General features: G+C 38.2%; 1 protein-coding gene across 4 annotated transcripts; it reads left to right on the forward strand.

Annotated features, from left to right (window-relative positions):
* Positions 1-95: 95 nt before the first annotated feature.
* LOC136435066 (GRAM domain-containing protein 4-like) lies at positions 96-18,666 on the forward strand. Of its 4 annotated transcripts, none has more exons than XM_066428252.1 (20): positions 96-229; positions 1,058-1,096; positions 2,442-2,665; positions 5,083-5,188; positions 5,575-5,680; positions 8,067-8,176; positions 8,592-8,736; positions 9,019-9,044; positions 9,430-9,521; positions 10,670-10,761; positions 11,106-11,160; positions 12,265-12,333; positions 12,594-12,637; positions 13,043-13,152; positions 13,590-13,762; positions 14,159-14,306; positions 14,776-14,869; positions 14,984-15,065; positions 15,432-15,500; positions 15,764-18,666. In XM_066428252.1, exons 2-20 carry the CDS (start codon positions 1,084-1,086, stop codon positions 15,890-15,892), a joined length of 1,887 nt encoding a protein of 628 aa, XP_066284349.1. In that variant the 5' UTR covers positions 96-229; positions 1,058-1,083; the 3' UTR covers positions 15,893-18,666. The 4 variants fall into 4 exon arrangements, with proteins under 4 accessions (XP_066284349.1, XP_066284352.1, XP_066284350.1 ...); XM_066428255.1 differs by having other exon boundaries at positions 2,578-2,665; XM_066428253.1 differs by lacking the exon at positions 1,058-1,096 and having other exon boundaries at positions 97-229.
* The last annotated feature ends 804 nt before the right edge of the window (positions 18,667-19,470 follow it).

The following is a 19,470-nucleotide window of genomic DNA, read 5'->3' on the forward strand; positions in this document are numbered from 1 at the left end:
GAGAAGGTGAAAACGTGGAATATTTTGAACAGTTACACCTTATTGATACCAATAGTGGACTATTCCAATAAGAAAGTATCGCGAGATCGAGCGAGGAGTGACGAGATTTCATCTTGTCAACAGTTCATTTGGTCACCTGTCTCTGCCTCGCCACTTCTTATGCCGAATATTCCAGTCTTTTAATCGCCCACAAACATTGATTTTCCCCAAACCTAAAGGCTTTTTCAAGGTGAGTGAGTACAGATGTGTTTCGGTGTGTAGGTTGGCTAATTTTGGGCTACTGGGATGAAATTTAGGCTGCTTTCAGGAGCCTTACGTGACCAAGCGTAGCCGAGAAGATACGTAAACACGAACGACTCAAGATGATGTTGTTGTACATTCGAATAAGATTTTGCTCTTGTCTGGAAGCTTGGTTGCTTTGTCACGGCCCTTCATAGTTACCAGTGGTGTAAACCAATTTCTGTGTCATTGGGGCTGCGTGTACTTCCTACATAAGTTAAGATCCTCCCAGTCAGTGTGTTACTGGGATGAGGAAGAAATTATACAAACAAAATGTAACGTTACACGATTTATAACTTACTTCCTCCATCACAGATACATGTAAACGTATTCCCTGTTAGTAACGACAGCTATGTATAAAGGATTGTAGATATGATAAGCTATGGCTTTCTTCTAAGAATCCTTTTGCAATCCATGAAATATTTACGTGCAGGGGTAAGAAGTTTTAATTTGCAGTCATGATTTATGAAACATGATCAAACATGCTGTTGAAACTGCTGGTGTTATGTTACATCCCACCAGCTTATATGTATATAACGTTTATATATGTTCAAGTTAATTTTGTCATGTGGGAAGTTCACTCATGCAGTGTCAATTGTTATTGGGAGAAAAATGTTAAAAGTTATGATTTTGAATAAATAGATAAAATAATACATTTTACTAGATAGATAACATTACAACTCTAGATGTTATTTGCTGTAATATTTTGGTACAAACAGTGTTTGTGTTCACTTTTATTTTTACCTCATTTCTTACAAGTTATATTTATTATTTTCAGGATGAGTGTTCGTTATTCTGTTACCCATGAGTCAACTGGGCAAGTATTGCTTTGAATTTTGAATTTTGCTTATTGTATCTGAATTATCAGACACTCTAGTAATAATTCTTGGAAATTTTTCTATTTCCAAATGACCGGATGAGATGACATGTAGTCTTCTCAAAGCCTTCACCTCAATCAGGGTGGAAAGCCTATTGGCACAAGGGTCGTGAACTATCAGAACGCTGCGGGAACATTCAGGTCCTTTTCAATTAGATTTGTAGCAAGGGCCACCCTTGTATTAAAGGCAGACTTGCAATGAGGTAGACATGGTAATGTATCTGGGTCAAAGACATTTTACATCTCTCAGCGTGCTGAAAATGAATTTCCATGTGATTGGATTTGGAAGAATATTTTAGCTGCAGTGTCTTCGGGTTTTGATTTTGTGATGTAAGCTATGGTTATAAACTGGCACACCCAAATCTGCTTGAGCTGGAAGCTAATTCTATATCTCATTAAGATTGATTGTAAATGAGGTTTTGATCATATTTTGCTCTACACTATGCCATATGTTTATTCATGTATCTTAAGGTCGATGCATCATTTAATGTCAGAGTCTATATATATATATAGTTTGTTTCATCACCATATGTTCCTCTTCTGGAGCAAAATTGTAAAAATCTTGCAAGTTGCATGCCTGTTTTCATTTTCTCAATCTTAACTAATTATACAAATGTGGATAAAACAGAACAGTTGTTTTTCTTACTTAACCTGTGTTTTCTTCAAGCTAAGCCTGAGATCCTTCTTGAACTTTCTTCTGACCTTTTCACTGGTGACAAACATAATCAGAATATTGATTTCTCATTGATCACCCCATTGTAATGTTGGGCCTGCACTGAGTGAAGTGATACCCATAAATTGTATCTAATTTCATGTTTTGACATAGAGGGGGAGGGGGCAGCTTGATAAAGAGTCCGGCTTTAGCTTCTTCTTGGCTCTAGATCATGATGACGTTGTGACTTTACTAACACAGCCCTGCATACTAATGGGTCTTATTCGGGTGTTGTATATCATATGATACAGACTGATCTATGCAGTCAATCCTTTTGATCCTCTATCTATGATTCTGATCACCCCCAATTTGTTATCTGCACTTTGACCAAGTTTAAGAGATCCTCACACCTTTTAATACTAAACCACTGTGCTTGAACTTTTGGGGGTTGCATGCAGGTATGACCCATTAATAAGTGGTTGCCTTGGAGTTCTATTGTCTTGGTGCACTTTTGGGTTGAGTTGGAAGTCTTGGATGCACTTTCCCCATGATTTTTTTGGATGGAATGGTGTCTTGTATACTCCTGCATGCGACCTTCTACTGGCTAGCATGCCACTTTCCCTTTATTTCCAGGAATGTCTAGAATCCGCTCCCGCGTAGGGAAGCTTGTGGGATCCAAGGATCATAAAGGCCGGGCCAGTAGCCTGGATGAAACCAGCACTTCGATTGCGGAGGGTAACAGTAGTGTTGTTATGCTGAAATACCACAGGCCTAGGATGGGCTCCCTGGAGGACTCCGACCATGTGGAGGTGATTAGCTCTCCTGGACCACAGTCTCCAGGAAAAACCTCTGCACAGGTAAAGTGGTGCCACATGTTTATAGTGTACGATATAAACCTATTTAGTATAAAGTTGAGAACACACACCTATGAAAATTAAGATTATGTGATATGTTATGTTACATATTCTCTAACTTCAAATATGATGATACAGGTTTTTGTGTGTATATTAGTGCAAGTAAACCTAATACGTTTCTGCATTGATCTTGAAAGTTTTATTTGATGCTACTTTATTTCACCTTTGTATTAGTCCTTTGAAGTTGGTAAATCTGTGTAAAACTAAAAGGTTACAAAACACAGAATGACTGTGTTTAGAATTCCCTCGGAGTCAGGGCGTCATGCTGACAGCGGCCTATTCTCACATTCACAAGACCTTGACATTTTCAGGCGTGTGTCCTGAATGTGGTGTACTGAGTTAAGATTGATCGCATCTTCCCTTCTCAGGCAAAATCTATTTGGTCAGTACTGGTAAATGTATATAGCAAAATGAATACAATTATATAATGATCATGATCCATCATTATGCAAATATGGCACAGCAAAATTTTACATCAGACCCAATACAAAAAATTTTGGTACACACACAACATGTGTTTTCTGGACGTCTGCCAAAGAGTATTGTTTTGTTATGAAACTGTTACTTTTGTTTATATTATGGCTTGTTATAAGGTATTTTCGGTCAAAATGTCTGAAAAGTCAATGGTTAGTGAACAAAGAATTATTCACATTAACAATCAAATATATCAGCCCTGGTATATATCAGATGATGATTATGTTCTTTGAAAATAGTGGTTCATTCACGGTACTGTAGTATATTGGTACGTACGTCCAATATTCTAATGCACAGCAAAGTTATCTGTTCAAATATAGGAAGTGCAATTGTGCTAACTGGATTGCCGAGGGCTTTGCCAATGTCACGACAAGTTGGCACACCCATGTCTATAAGTATATACCTAATCAAACCCAGACTCGTAATGCCTCCAATGATATAGGACGTCCTTTCTGCATAATGACCCTCTAGATCTACTGAATACAAATATCTGAATAGACATACTCTCTTACTTAGTCAGGATACCACTACTACAAATAGCCAGGCCATTTGGCTGGCAGCCTGACGTTGGTGTAGACAAACATTCATGTACTTCCTATAAGTGTATATGACTCATGCAGAGAGAGGTTAGCAGCCATTTTCCTATTCAATGTGTATTGTTAGTAAAGAAAATGTTTGCCATGTATGATGCACATGTCTTTTGTAAAGAAAAAGATGATTAATTTGTTGACATTTTTCTCATTGTTTGCCTGCGAAAGGTCACATTGAAGTTGTATATTGATATAACTGTAATGTGCCAGAGTAGGTCAGTTACGTGTTATGTGCGTCAGACTTGGCATACTGTTTTACTTGGAATGGTACAGGTCATTTTGGTGTGAATCATATTAGGGAATCTAGGGTCACAGTGGGGTGTGTACGTTAGGTATTTGATACAAGATAGTTTTATTGTGCATAGAAATTTAAAAAAATTGCAGATTATGTTTTCCATATCTTTCTGGCATGGTTGATAGAATGAAATATTGAGGGATATCGTGTCAAGGTGTTAAACCGGATTGTGTCAATTTGCACCTCTTCTTCATCTCTATAATTATGCCAAGAAATGCATTATAATTACCTTGTGAAAGATAACATTATCTTTTTTATTTATTACCTACTTTAACACTTCTATAATTCTCGGTATTTGCAGTGACCCCTTCATTTTACGTAAGCTTAAAACCACTGGTGTATCCATTACTGTACAGTATCCAACTATAGCGCTACTGCAAACTTAAAAACCACCGTTAACACTCCATTTCTCCTTGCAGCAAATTCAAATCAGCACAACTTAAAGTTACAGGCATCATTATTGTTTTACAGTATATTCTCCTTATTGGTCAACCCATAAGTGAAAACAAATTTGGTGGTAAAGGCTACACAAATGATCTTAAATGAAGGAATGGCATGAAAAGCTGTTTGCATGACTTGTCTGTAGTTGATGGCAGACTTGAATTAATCCGTCTGCTGGTTAGGCCATGTTGATACAATTATATGGATGACATCATCTGGGAACCCCAAAACTGTTGCGAGTGTGCGAAAAGTTTGGCAAAAAAGTTACCTTCATGATAAAATCTATTAGTAAGTGGTCAAGAAGTTTTAACAACTGACAAACACGCATTGGTATGTCAAGCAATAGATTCTTCAGTTTTGTTCTTTCACATCTTCTTTGACTTTGGAATTGACATTTGCATTCTAGGACTTTTCCGATATTTTTTTTGCAATCTACGTCACATATTTGTATGAGTTAGGGTATGGTCAAAAATTTATTTTTCTGGAAATGGACGAAAATTGATGTGTGCGCAGGTGCCATCCATATAATCATATGAACATGGCTTTATTTGTGCTGGCAGGGTTCGGTGGAGAGCCTCCCCGGCTCAGAGAGGGAGATGTACGAGCGTCAACTGGAGCAGCTCCAGGAACAGCTGGTGGCGGCCATGATAGAGAACCAGAACCTAGGTCAGGAGGCACGGCAGTCTTAATCAGCCAATCAACAAGAAAGCCCTTTTGTCTATGGAGCAGATTTGTCCTGATATTTCTGACACCTTGCTATGGCTGCCAATCTAATATACTAATATATATTGGCATCAAATACAAAGAAGTCTAAATATTATGTAAACAGAAAATCTGATATTATGCAGAGGATTATCTTTGATAAAGACATAATTTATATACCTTTTGTTGTACAATCTGCTTTGTAATGTCATTTCCATATCTTTTCCAAGATTTTTATAATCTATATGTATTTCCAGACAGATGTCATAATCTGTTCCTATAATATAGCAGAAAATGCTACTGGAGCAGTGTAAGTCAAAATCAAGTCCTCCCTCCCATTGTCCCTACAGAAAAGGTCCACACAGAGTTGAAGAAAGAAAGGGACAAGAATCAGGAGCTACAGAGACGAATACACGACCATGAGTACAGCCAGGAGGAGTCACCAGCCACACCCAGGTACAGTGCTGGTAGCTCAAATTCACCTCCTGTCTTACCCAGGTACATATAATACTATATACCTATCACACCCAGGTACGGTTAGTACAAATTCAACTGTCAAATCTACGTACACAGCTGTCCAACACAGGCACACACCTGTCACATCCAGGTATACCTGTTACACCCAGGTACACATCTGTCACACTTGTATGCACACCTGTCATACCTAGGTGCACACCTTTAACACTTAAGGGCACACCTGTCAGATCCATGTAGAGTACACATGCACCTGTCATACACAGTCATGTTTCCCACTTGCTTTTTTCCATCTTGTCATGGAGTACACAATAGCATGTTCTACACATGCATGTAGTAATGCTGTCATATTTCTCTCACTCAACCAAAGTGTGCTTTTATCCATCTTGCCATGCCCATCTGCAAACATAGACCGGCCCTGACATTTACTTTACTCTTGAGTTTTGACATATCTATGTTATCTAATGAGAAAAAAAAGAAATGGAAATAAAAAGAAAGGTAAAAGGTCAACTGCTGCAGCACCTCCAAGTCAAAGACAGATGTTGAGCTGTGCAACTTGGCTTTCATTCATTGATTTAAAATAGTACCACTGACATTTTGCTTAAAGGTGATAGAGAAGGTCAACATATGGCAGACCCTGAGTGGGAAATGCGACTCATGTAAAATTTAACAATCTAGGCATGCTATACTGCTGTTATGGGAAAAGGGTTGCCTTCAGTCAGGTGAAGTGTCTTTATGAATATTACATCATCTTTTAGCAGTAGGAGTGGAAAATGTCTCAGTGGTATAAAATGTTGGTCTGTTACCCAAAGTCACGATTCTGGATATCCCATATGATCTTTATCAAGGTCTTACATGATCATTTATCTGTTTTCTCCGACAATTCACAATGACATTTTTTATATTCACAAATGCACCATTATATATATAAAGGCCAGGGAAATAGTGCATACTAGCCCAAATTGAGGACATTATATAATGTACTTCCCCAAACCTTGCATGTTCTGTTCAAGTTTATTTCAGTCCATTTAATCCATTAGCCCATGAACTGTATGTAAATGTACATGATATACTCGATGCATTAGCTCCCTGACTTGTTCCACCCAAATGACTCTACGGCAGTCTACGCTATGTAAAATACTTTAAATTCACACATTGCTTTATTCACAATTCTACATGTATGTCCTGTGTGTTTATTCAGACTTGGCTTGTACCAGATAAGGATGATTGTCCAAAACATCTGTTGGTACATTTTGTAGGCAACTTACTGTGTAATAGAGAATACCATGTAACAGAGCTTGATCATCAGATGTTGCTTCTGCAAGGTTGCATGGATGTTGTTCATTAACCAGCAATCCTATTAGTGGGAAACCTGGAAAGCAAATTGAATGTAATACAACATTGTGACAACGCTAATTACTGTGACATTCTCCTGGTGACTTTACTGGAATACCCCCTTATTACATGGGGAAATCCATCACTAATCAGGCCATCCATTCATTGTGCCAGGATCTCATTACTTCCAGCCAATTTTGACCAGTCTGCCCTGTTATCAAGACCATGATGGATTCTATGTGTAGCCCAAGACAACTACTTTCCCTTCCTCATTGCCATAGCTTCCCTAGAGTTTATCTACAATTATGCTATATTTATAGCATAGTGTCTGGCAATGGTGACATTACGACAATTTCAGAGCTATGTGTTTTATGAAAAATTACAGATGAAGATTTGGATTCAGAGATAATTTTGCAGTTGCATCAATGTTCCTCAGTAAAACTTCAGATCTGTTGTGATCAGGATGTCGTAAAATTTGTAGTCTGGCGGCGCAATCCGTATTTTATCCCGTGTCTTTCTGTTCGCAGACACCTGTGTTATTCCGCACCATGCACAGGTGCCTTTGCTTTACCCAGTCTCATTCTGCAAGGCAATGATGGCTTGTAATATTCCCTCTATGGACCTGGTGCAGCTCCTGATTGATGATTAGAACCGTAGCGAGCTCCTGATTCTGTGGACAGAGCTAGCTGTGATCAGGTGGCACAAGCATAGCTCATCATAAATAATTACCTCAAACCAATTGGCATTCTGATCCGACAAGTCCCTGATACTTCCTATAAATGGCCGGTACAACAATCTGCTTTTGTAGAAGGGATTGTGAAGTGGAATAGATGTAATTCATGCGTGATGCAGAGCCTTTCCCAGCTGCAGGTAGTTGATTAGTTTGTAATCAATCTTGCTGTATCTGTATCTGCCACCTCATCACCATGGCAACCTTCAATTAAAAGAAGGAGTACAAATTGTCAACACAGCTGAATGTATAATGGAATCTCTGCTGTGGGTACCCATAATTCTGTGTTGTCCCATGATGCAGCATTCTGAGAAGGCGGCGCCCCCCTGGTGATGTTGACCCCGCGGATGAAGCCCTGGAGAACCTGGACCATACCAACAGAGGGGTCCAGCAACATGGCAAACAGCAAACTGGTAGGTACCTCTTTCCTTAACATTATTTAAAATATGTATTTCGTATGTACCAACGTAGGCCAAATGTTTCACAAGACCTGTTGTCTTCATGAAACAGTTTCTGCAGACTGGAATTTTTAATACATGTAAGTTGATTAAAGATTTTCTTAAGCTATTGGCACATCAACTCTAGAGATCATTTTGTGCTGTATTAAAGCTACTAGATAAGTATTTGCTGTATTGTGCAAATCTTACATTTGACTCAACTTAACATGGTGATTAAAGGTACATGTATATGAAAAATGTTGTCAATAAACATTGTACATGTATAATCTAACTTTCACCAAATAAATCCTTAAGATTAAAACAAGGAAAAGCTGTACCTATGATTGCAAATATAGTATACTATGTTTTTTGCCTTTGGTGGCACATACAGACAAAAAGAACAACCCTGCAGCCAAAGTGACATTCCTGGAACGAATGATGGAGAAAGTTTATGAACTCATGCAAGACTTCTCAGAGGTAGCCAAGGAGGAGAAGGTGCAGGTGGAGCAGGAGGGAGATCCTCTCACGGTCAAGAAGTCAGTCTTAGATTTTATATCTGGTTTTGAGACATAAGCTACAAGTCTAGAACATTTCTTAAACTTTTGTGCAGGGTATTCTAAGTCAGGGCTTTTTGTGAAGAGACTAACTTTACTGTACTCCATCCCCCTATTCAGTCTGTCTAATGGTAAATTCCTGATAGGCTTGTGTCACCCTATGTATTTTGAATAATTGTTTTATGAATCAAATGTTTTTGTTGTCGAAATGTTATTATGATGATAATTTTTCTAAACTGCAAAATGTTGTCTCCTGCTCTGCAGGCTGAAAGAGAATCTCAAGAGATTCAGTAAGTTCCCCTTGCCTCATCTTTTAAGCTGAACATATATCTACAGCTATTTATGTATTTTCAGCTGCACATTCTCAGGTCTATTGGTCTATTTCATAGTCAACTACTACTAGCCTTGGTGCCATGCTATTTACTACCAGGGCTCCCATACTTGCTCCCTCAAAAGGCAATAGGATTGGATAGGATGGCACCCAGACTATGCTACTACAGTAACTGTAACACTAAAATTGTAAGAGGAACATGTGCGATATGGTGATCAGTAGTTGGTTATTCAAAACTATGGTGAACTGTAATGTCATAATAACAACTGTCACATGCCTTTGCTACCATTTTGATACTTCAACAGTACATCTACAACAATTGACCCTTTGTCTTTCTTCCCCAGGTACAGATTCCAAGCCCGTCTGGGAGTTTGGAAGTTCCTTATCTGATCTCCTTGGGTGGAAGACTCCTTCTGCAACCTTCATCTCTTTTTTTGTGAGTCTTTAAAAACCAATAATTTGATGAAATGGCTTTGTCATTGTTTCAAATAAATGATATTAGGCATAGTAGGATCAGGTACTACCTGGAGTAAATTTTTTGCCGGGCGCGCCCCGGCTTAGAGCCCGGTTTAATTGGTAGTTTGGTTTGGTTGTTTGGTTCGTTCGTTCGTCCAATTTACAGAATCCTGTCGACATGCCATGCCATGCTTAACTGTTTGTGGCCATTGATAAAAAAAGCACTTCAGATTGGCTACATTAATGTACATATACGAGTAGAGCAGTGCATCAAGGCAATGAGATAACATAAAAATTTTGCATGAGCTGTTAACAAACTGAAGAAAAATATGCTTTACTAACTTCTGCATAAATTATGTATATGAGGTTTTGGGTTTGTATATCGCGCTTACAGAATCCTGTCCAGATGCCATGCAATGCCATAAGTCATTCCCTATGCCATATCCCCAGAAATGACCATATTACATATATAGCACAAAATTACACAAAAAGGAATTGATTTTGTTAAGAAAATGAACAAAAATTGACAAAAATGGTACCGTGTAGTGAGGTTTAAAGTTTAGATATCTTTAAAAACCTGGTGCAACAGCTAATTCGTGCAAGTAGCTCAGTCGGTTAGTGCTAAGGTATAGGTCGCTTCAGGTGGATCGGGAGGTTGTTGGTTCAAGACCGGGGTCAGGGACCTTCTTTTCTTTTCTTTTCTTTTTTTTCTTCTTTTTATATAAGGAGGAAATATTTTGTTTTTGCTAGCGTGTTCTTATTCTTTCCTTTTCCTTCTTTTTATCCTTATCTTCCAAATGCGCCCCGGCCAGCTTTTTTTAAAGCTTTCTTGTTTGAGAAAATATAGGTTACATGTAACTTTGTGCATGTTACGTACTCAGTTAAAAATACTGTATATAATACATGTTGTACATGTATTACTATATGCGTATATAGATATTTAAACTATTAGAGAAAATATGTGCACTGCTATTAAAGTGTCCTGTAAATGACGCTAATAGAACTGCCATCATTTTCAGTAGTGAGGATACTAAGTGATAATTTGGATAATAACACTTGATGATTAAAAAATAGTTATCAAGAGAATCATTTGATATTAATGAAAAATCTCTGTCCTTCCTTCTGCAGATTTACATGTACTTTGCATGGCAGGGCTGGCTTCTCCAGTTTTTCCTTTTCATGTGCATTCTGAGACTTTCCCTCAACTACCTCATTGCCAAGTAAGTAAACACTGCACCATTCTTACAATATAAGGGTACAAGAAAACATTTCATCCAATTCTTTTTTGTTTGTTTTCCTCATTGCATAGACTAGGAGAGTCAGTGGGAATTTCAGTCCTTCAAATCTTTTTGAAAAAAACAACAACAACATATTACCATCTATTATGGGCAAGTCTAGCGATTAAGAAAGCAGCTTAAATGCTTTGTAATGTATCAATTTGAAAACCAGGAAAGGTTTCTCAGGAACTACTAAATTTGTTTGGATCATTGTTTTGTGGATAAAGCAGACTCTATCAGCATAGAACCAACCTTCAGCTGGCATTACATTTTTGTCTTTTACCCAGAGGATGGAAGATCTCGTTTGAAATCATTCCTCGAAGAGCACAACCAAAGAAGGAGGTATCAAACCTTTGTTCTTCTATGATGGGTTGGGTGATCCAGATAAAGATGGCTTCAAATCTTTTGATGTCCAATTATGTGTGCTTCACTGGTTTAGTCTTCCTATTGTTTAAAAGACTTTTACTGCCTTACTGTACATGTTTTACAATTAAGCTCTGTCTGCAAAGTTAGATGCACAGTCTGACCCTCAGCCCCTCCATTAACGGAGCTATCACCCTCTATTACACACGTGTGCTGTTTATTGTTAATGATGGTCAAATTGTTTTTCTGTCAAATTTTGAAAAAATGACATGAAAGAAAACATTTTTTTTGACATTTTTGCTTTTAAATCTAAAGAAATCAATGAAAAAGCTCTAATGCATGAAAGGTTGCCTGTGAATTTCTTTTGTTGGCAGTGATGTGCAAGTTACCATGTTGTGATTATGTCCTGTCTGCTAATACTTGATTCCTCTTGATTTGTGCTATGTTGTGTCCTGATCAAATCATCGCTTGGATCGCCGTCTAATCGTAGCCAGAGGTAGGCCTTAACATGATTGGTGCTTGATATGGGGGCTGTAAATGCAGATTTATGTGTCAATCACTCCCGAATGATGTGTTGTCTTTCATATGTGGTTTTGTTTATTGTTTAAAGTAGTATTGCTCTGTCGGATTTAATCAACTGTTGTCCCTTGCTTAGTTTTTCTCAGCCATTACAATGAGATATCTGCTTTCATTGAGGAGGGTCTCATTTTCAAACAGGGTTTTAGTATTTGCTGTGTCTCTGCCAATATGATATGTTTTTGAGTGGGTATCCCACAACATGTAACCACAGCTGTTTGAAAGAAGTATAAGGGTCAGTAATGTAATGTTGAGGGTTCTCATATCACATTATAATTTCTTGGCAAAATCATATCAATTTCAACAACAGGAATGTTGTCATCTTTTCAAGCACACAAGGCAAAAACATGACTGTATTTGTTGGCCACAGTTCAGACAGCCTAGTTAGGTGACAGAAAGATAAAAATCTGTTTTTTATCAACAGTGCATTGTACCATCATATCTAAGGTACGGTACTGTCAGCACAATGGATAAATGATTAAGATTTCCTTTATGTTTGTGTCTCAGGAGAGTCAAGAAGCTGTTGGGATGGCTGACAAGTTCCAACTGGTGCTGCATGTGGCAAGGAAGGTCCAGGTCGGTCGGACAGTTGAATGCCCTGCTACATTTTGTTCCTGGTTCTTGATATATACATGAACTAGTACATCAAAACACTGCCACATGTGCATAACAAATGCATTGGTTTGATTTTGATACTTAGTGATAACAAACTTCTCATTTTATCGAAGGTTAGCGTTGCATATCAAAGTGTAAGGTTTTTTTGTTCTACAAAGATTGGGTATTGATTGTGTAGTACATTATGAATAACTGACATACCTTTTCAAATTTCGATGCAGAATAATTTGGGACAGGTGGCAGACAGTTTGGAGAAACTCAAGAAGTAAGTCCTGGTTTCTCTTGTCCTGAAATTGTAGATTTCTGACAATTTGAAAGCAAATTTGAATGTGCTTTAAACAAAGACAAACATTTTGAATGTATTCGTGTTCAAAAAGGATAGTAATACTGGTATGTACAGCCGTATTATGCAAATATTTACTTGAGGAAGTGATATCAAATGAATATATTTCCATGGCTTGTATCATCTATGTGTACCACCCATCTACGTGTATGATCTATGTTTACCACCAATAGGATAAAAAACACCAAGAATCAATGCAAAACCACTTCAATCCAAAATTGGATAAGAATGTAACATTATAATCAGATTGTATTTTCCAGTGCGATTGGGGAAGATTGATCTCCAGCTTGTAATCACGTGTGTCTGACTGTTGTGTTGTGTCTGTAGTCTCCTGACGTGGCAGCACCCTGAGGCCGCCCGACAGCTGTACTCTACTCTGTGGATGGCCTTCTTGGCCAGCTGTGTCATCCCAGGACAGTATCTGGTGCCCATGTTCGGTACGTCATCAGAATTATTCTGTAATACTTAATGTGTTAATTATCATTAGTGGTAATGCATAGAGTCTGTTAGTCATTAAGTAGTCAGCAGTGAAGTGCCATCAGCATCATTGTTGTCCTTGTTGTTCAAAACTGCATGGTGGAATGTACGCTTTTTTTAACTTGTGTGAAGCTGATATACAATTCAGCACCAAGGATAGGTACACTGTCTGGAACTGATAAACAAATACTACTCTGAACAGTTCCAGCTACAAGTGAAAACAAAACACTTACTGCCTTTTGATACTATTTTGCTTATCTAATGAATGGATAACATTGTGATTGCTGAGCTGAGAGCTGAGTAAAGCATTACATGTCCATCGATCCTACAAATACTTCATATTCAATTTCTGCATCAAGTTTGTCAGTACCATAACTCCTTCCCCATGTCTCCACAGGAGTTGGTCTTGGTATCAAGTTGTTCCTTATCGACTACGTCTTCAAGCGATTCCCGCGAGTCCGGGCGAAGTACGACAACACCCACAGGATCTGGCAGACACTGCCAACAGACCTGCAGCTGAAGTCAGGCAGCTGGGTCGTGGTGCAGGGGTCAAGATCGGAGCCATATCTGGTACAATTGACTCACCTAACCTTGTTGGGCTGCTTGTCTAGGCTAAGTTCACCTAGAAAGTCTAGACCTCGCTTCTGTCCAAGGCAAATTGTACATATATACATATTGGGTACCACTCTTCACCAGAAACTGGCAGTTGCCGGACATATTTTTTGTCACTATGTAAAAGTAGCCACGCATTACTTTAGTTAGCAACTTCTACCTTAGAACAACAGTTTGTGGAAAAGGTTTGCCTTTTGTTAGTATCATTCAGTACATTGTGGTAGAAACGTCTAGCAACTTCATGGTTAGATTTAAGTGAATTAAAGGGGTCTACACTGTGCCTATCACATGTGCCTTTCCTGTAGAAGTCTCAGTAAGTATAGCCCCTCCTGAACTTGACCTTGATATTTGCAGCCCATCCCGTCCACACCGCCCCCAGAGGCCGATTCCTCAGCTGTTGTTAACAGTGCCCCGACCAGCCTGGCCACCACGCCCACTGGCACAGACACCACAGAGTTCCTACAGCTCTTCAACCTACCCTCAACAGAGGTGCCACAGCAAGGTACAGGCATGGAACACTTGTTATTTACATGGTTAAGTACATATTCACAGACCTTGTCGTTGCCATGTGGAAGTTTAAATTTCCATTTTACGGCTTAAGAATGTACTGGGAAGTATTGACAGAGTCAACTTCAGCTATAAGGCATTGTTTGATTTTCTTCCAAATTTTATCAGACATCCCTGAAGAATAGATTGTTTTGATTAGCTATAATGTATTGGGCAGGATGATTATAAGACTGTTTCTGTATGTAACAAATTGTACATACAAAACAAGATGTAAGACACCATTGCACAACTACAGGTTTTGAAGCAATTGCCCCCAAAATGCCTAAAAGGTATTTTTTGAGCACCATAACACATAACTACAAGTCTTCATGCCTTGCAAAAAGTGTACATAAAGTGTTGAACTACTGCACATCTTACACCGGTACACATATTGACATCTTTGAATGTGCTGTTCGTTTCTGCAGAGTGGGAAGATGGCCGCCATTGTGTGCTGATTGACAGGGACAAGGGACTGACATCGGGGGGAATCAAGCATGGCAGGCTCTATCTCACCAAAAAGTGAGCGTCACAATTTTTATTGAGTATTCTTTGATGTTGTGTCCTCATTGTTATGGTTTGTTGCTTATTCATCCTCCTGTTCATTTGCTAACTGCATCGTTGTTTCTCTTCCAGTTTCTTGTGTTATGAACGCTCCAAGAGTAATCCTTCCAAGAATGTCAAAATCCAGTTAGCTGACATAGTTGGACTAGAAAAGGTGAGACTTTCTTGATGTATTTAAGGTTCAGAGGAAGAAGAAAACAGGTTAAAGAAAAATTTTGTCATTTCATGGCATTTCTTAGAAAATACCAGAGTTTCTGATTGTTTCTACTCAAAGTTGTATTAACATACCAAATGGGACACATTTCCTCCACCAAATCAAATCAAATGTTTGACTCCTGGTATATAAAGAAGATTATGGAAGAGAAGGCCTTATGGTAAGGCCAATTTGCATGAGACCCTTAGAATGGACCAGTTTGGGTTAAGTGGACAATGTGAAATGTTTTATAGCTTGCTTTAATCTAACCTAATGTATTTTGTAATGTAATTGCTCTGATGTTGAATATCTTGGTTCTTCTTCTAGGCCAAAGCTCTACCCTTTATGCCAGGCAATGGGATGTCCTTAGAAGTGAAAGTCAACAATGCAGAAAAGGTATGTGACCGTTTCCCATCTGTCAGAACTAGAGGAAAATGTTGTCAACTGGTCAGTCAATCAATGTCCATAGAAAATATGATAACTTTGATAATGTATTGATAATGTATTGATAAAAGTCAAGAGTCACTTACCTACATGTATTAGTGAGTCTTTTAGAGACAAAGTTCTTTCTATGTTCTGTAGTTCCCTTCAGTACTGAATAAATGAGAGCTAATTGTAGTTGTTGCCTTTGTTAACTCTGAACCCTTATGTTTCCCTAGCCCTACTTGTTTGGTGCAATGATCAACAGGGATGAAGTCTACGACCAGGTGTTGGTTGCTGCCAGACAGGCATCACAATCATGGGCAGTCGATGAGGAGGAGGAGGATGAAGGAGAGGGGTCCTCATGAACCATTGAACCAGGCACTGGCCATGGTACCATGAACAGCTACCCTGTGGTAGTTTTAAAAAGTTTGAAGTGGTACCATGTATTCCATGGCCCCAGGATAATTGTCGCAGTATTGCAGATATATCAAGAAATGTTAGTTGTTGACAGAGAGTAGTCTAGCTGCTGTTCCCTCCAGGTTTTTCCCATCTACATTTGTGCTTTCATAGAATATAGTGGCTGCTGTTACCCTGACCCACGTAAATCCAACGTGTCTTGCTGTTCAAGGTTCCAGGTTATGAGTAGAATCAGTAGGTACATGTATGGTTTGTGGTGCAATAGTTACATGAAAATGAAATACAATTTCTGCTATGCTGCGCCATATATCTGCACTGCTACTGAGACAAGAAGTTACCAAAAGTCATTCAGAGTTTAGGATTACACAGGGTGGCTACCTTGGCTGGCATGGAATTGCTACTTTTTGCAATGCATCACAAACAGAAAGCATTAGACAAGAAAATCTTTTGTTGGGGACTTTGTTGCAATACTAATGCAATTTACTATGAAAATACCCTTCAAATCAAAATTTCCTCTATATAACAACTTGTTTTTGAACCTTTTTTTACAAAATGCTGCTTTTTTTGTTTGTTTTCCGGTATGATGATTGAATGACTTGCAGATTTGTAATTTCACAATTTTTATTTGAGTTGTCTATCTTTGTTGTGCTTTTAAAAACTGTAAAGTTTGAAGCATTTCTTTATCTTTGTTGGTTGGTTTCAATACAGAAGCTTCTCAATGAGATGTTGTCAGAAAGGCAGATGTTTTCTTCAAATATTTAACCAAGACTCTTGTTCTCCCCTGCCCCCCCCCCCCCCCACATGCTTCCACACACACACAGTAATCTCGAAAATAAGTCAAATCTTTAGTTTTCCAGCAAACCAATACACAATGTATGACCTGGCTATGACCTTCTTTCCCAGTATTAGCCCTGTACTGCCCTCCTATGTGTTTTGTCAGTGTTACAAATATGAATGGCAAAAATATGTAAGACCACAAGCATGTTTGTTCTAGCTAGCTATGAAGTAAACATAGTTATGATTCATGGCAGTTCAAGAGTTTGATGAATATTATACATATATGTCCAATATCATATGGTATTTTATTTAGACAGGAATACCTTGGTACTAACTAGTGCTACTTATAAAAATTCTAGCCAAGAGCTGATTCAGTATTGTCTATTGTCTGACCATGTCAGGCCAGTCACTTGGTTCTTGTTTGTAAAGTTATATAAAGGCAGAAGGCTGGTGTAAACATCCTGAGTTAAGAGTGAGTTTACATTAATTTCATTGGCTGGCAGCAGACATAGCATAGATGTATGTTGTGATGTACATGTAATGATTATAGTTCTTTATAGGTATACTGGAGTTGTGCTTTTGTTGAATTTGTCACAATATCTATTAGTAACTGATGGTCAACTGATATTTAGTCTGTTAATGATATTACATCATCGCATTCTTTAACCTTATTCCTATAAGTTATGCTGTAGTCAGTATTAAGTTAGTAACCAAGCTAACCTGAAGCAGAGAGAAGGTTAACTTGTTAGCATAAGGATTTTGTGAACTTGTTGATTAAACGTTATCATTGATTTTTTTTCTGGTAGGTAATGTTGCTGATGTGAATTTGAAATCTGTAACAGTATGTGTGTATAAATTATGGTCTGTATTGTATATGTAGATTTTTTATGAGGCATTATACTGTACAAATCTCCTGAGGAAGGATATGAATTGTCAAGAAGAGATTATTTTGATAAGGGACAAGCTGAAAAAAGCAACCGAATGAAAATAGTTTTAAGTTTTGTATACCAGTATTTGGTAGCTTTTTCAAAATACTTTTAATAACAGTTTATGTTAAGCTTACTAGGTGCTATCTTGTTATCTAAAGTTGGTTCAAAGCCCTATGTTATATAGAAAGAACATTTTTAGTTTAATTCACTTTGTTGGTTAATAGAAAAGTACTTAGTATGATACAATTATGTTTACAGATTTGCTAGCTAGGCAGTCACAGTATAGTTTCTGACATTAAGGATACATGTTAATGGATGGTTTATGTAGTGGCAAAGCTGAAGAATCCATGCAGAGCAGATTCAGACATTCCTTCCTTGCAGTGGACAGATGCTTTCATAAGAGACTATCAGACATTGGGGAGAACTGTTTTCATTGCAGTATCCAGTTTGACTGAGCAGACAGATTTTGGCAGTAATCTGTCCATCTCCGGAATTACCCATCCAAAGGTCTATCAGATGTCTGCCATGGGATAACCGTAGTCAATAGTGATGGGAAATCAAGTTCTATGTGGCTTCCTAATTATAATGTTTTCTACCAAACCAAGCTGTTGTAGCTGCAATGCTTACCCCCTGCATCTACAAGAAAGAAACACACACACAAAAAACTGATATTGTGTTACACTGAAACTGTGCTTGCGGTGATTTCATGTTGAATATTACATGTATGTCATTGTTAACAATACGGTTACAAGGACTCACTTGTCATGAAAGACAAAACTTTACATCGTGGTTTACAGTACGTTGGTTTGTAGAGACGTGCAAGTGGATGTAACGTTTACATTTGTGTATTGATGTTCATGAGCTGTGATACCAACCTATTTAGATGTGTGAGAAATGTGGTTGGTACTCTGGTGAATTGGAAATGCTCTTGTGTAAACGACTTCACAGTCACTGGGACGTGGGACCTACGACGTTGTGATTTGTTCTCAATAAAATTGCGCTGAGGTCTTTTGGAACGGCTGAACTTGTCAATCATTACTCAAAACTGTATTTGGCTCTGATGCAGTTACGTTTGTACCAATACCATATGAAATAAAGGAGACTTATTATTTAAAAGCAACTCAGTGTTAATCATTCCGTTTAGGGTGTATTCCTTTCATGATATATAACGTTATACGTTTATACCAAAGCTCACGAGCATCAAGGGGCATGCAAACCTTAACAGTATTGAAACCGGATCCTGCTTTGTTATGTTAGTAAGGTTTAGAAACGTGCGTGTGTTAGGTGTTTATTAATTTTCTTTGCTATTGACCTGCTAGTTGTGAGATGAATGCATGAAATGGATCTTGATGTTAGGTGTGAACGTACGCACACATCAACTCACCATACACCGACAAATCAAACATAATATATCATCTATGATATCGTAACAACTGATAATAACCCAAACTCCAGCTGTCCGGGAATGACTGGTTACGGGTTCGGCGCACGACATGGCATATCGCCCACATATTGAAGATTCATTGAATTAACTCTCACATCGCCATATATTTCACAACTAACCCCCACATGTTATACATCATTCTAAAGCTTAGACAACGCATGTTACACACATGGATGGACATTTTCAAAAAAAGTTTAGATATCAAGGGTAAAAAAAGCCGGCAAAATTTTCAAACTGGTGGCAGATCACCTTAGTGTTGCGTAACAAAAACTGTGACCATACGTATTACCAAAATGTAGCTTGTCTTCTTCTCTACGTCTAACCAAGGAGGTTATACCTCCTTGGTCTAACTCTTCCCGTCGTGTTTACTGCTTCA

Source organism: Branchiostoma lanceolatum, chromosome 5 (genome assembly GCF_035083965.1).
Source record: "Branchiostoma lanceolatum isolate klBraLanc5 chromosome 5, klBraLanc5.hap2, whole genome shotgun sequence".
Lineage (NCBI taxonomy): Eukaryota > Metazoa > Chordata > Leptocardii > Amphioxiformes > Branchiostomatidae > Branchiostoma > Branchiostoma lanceolatum.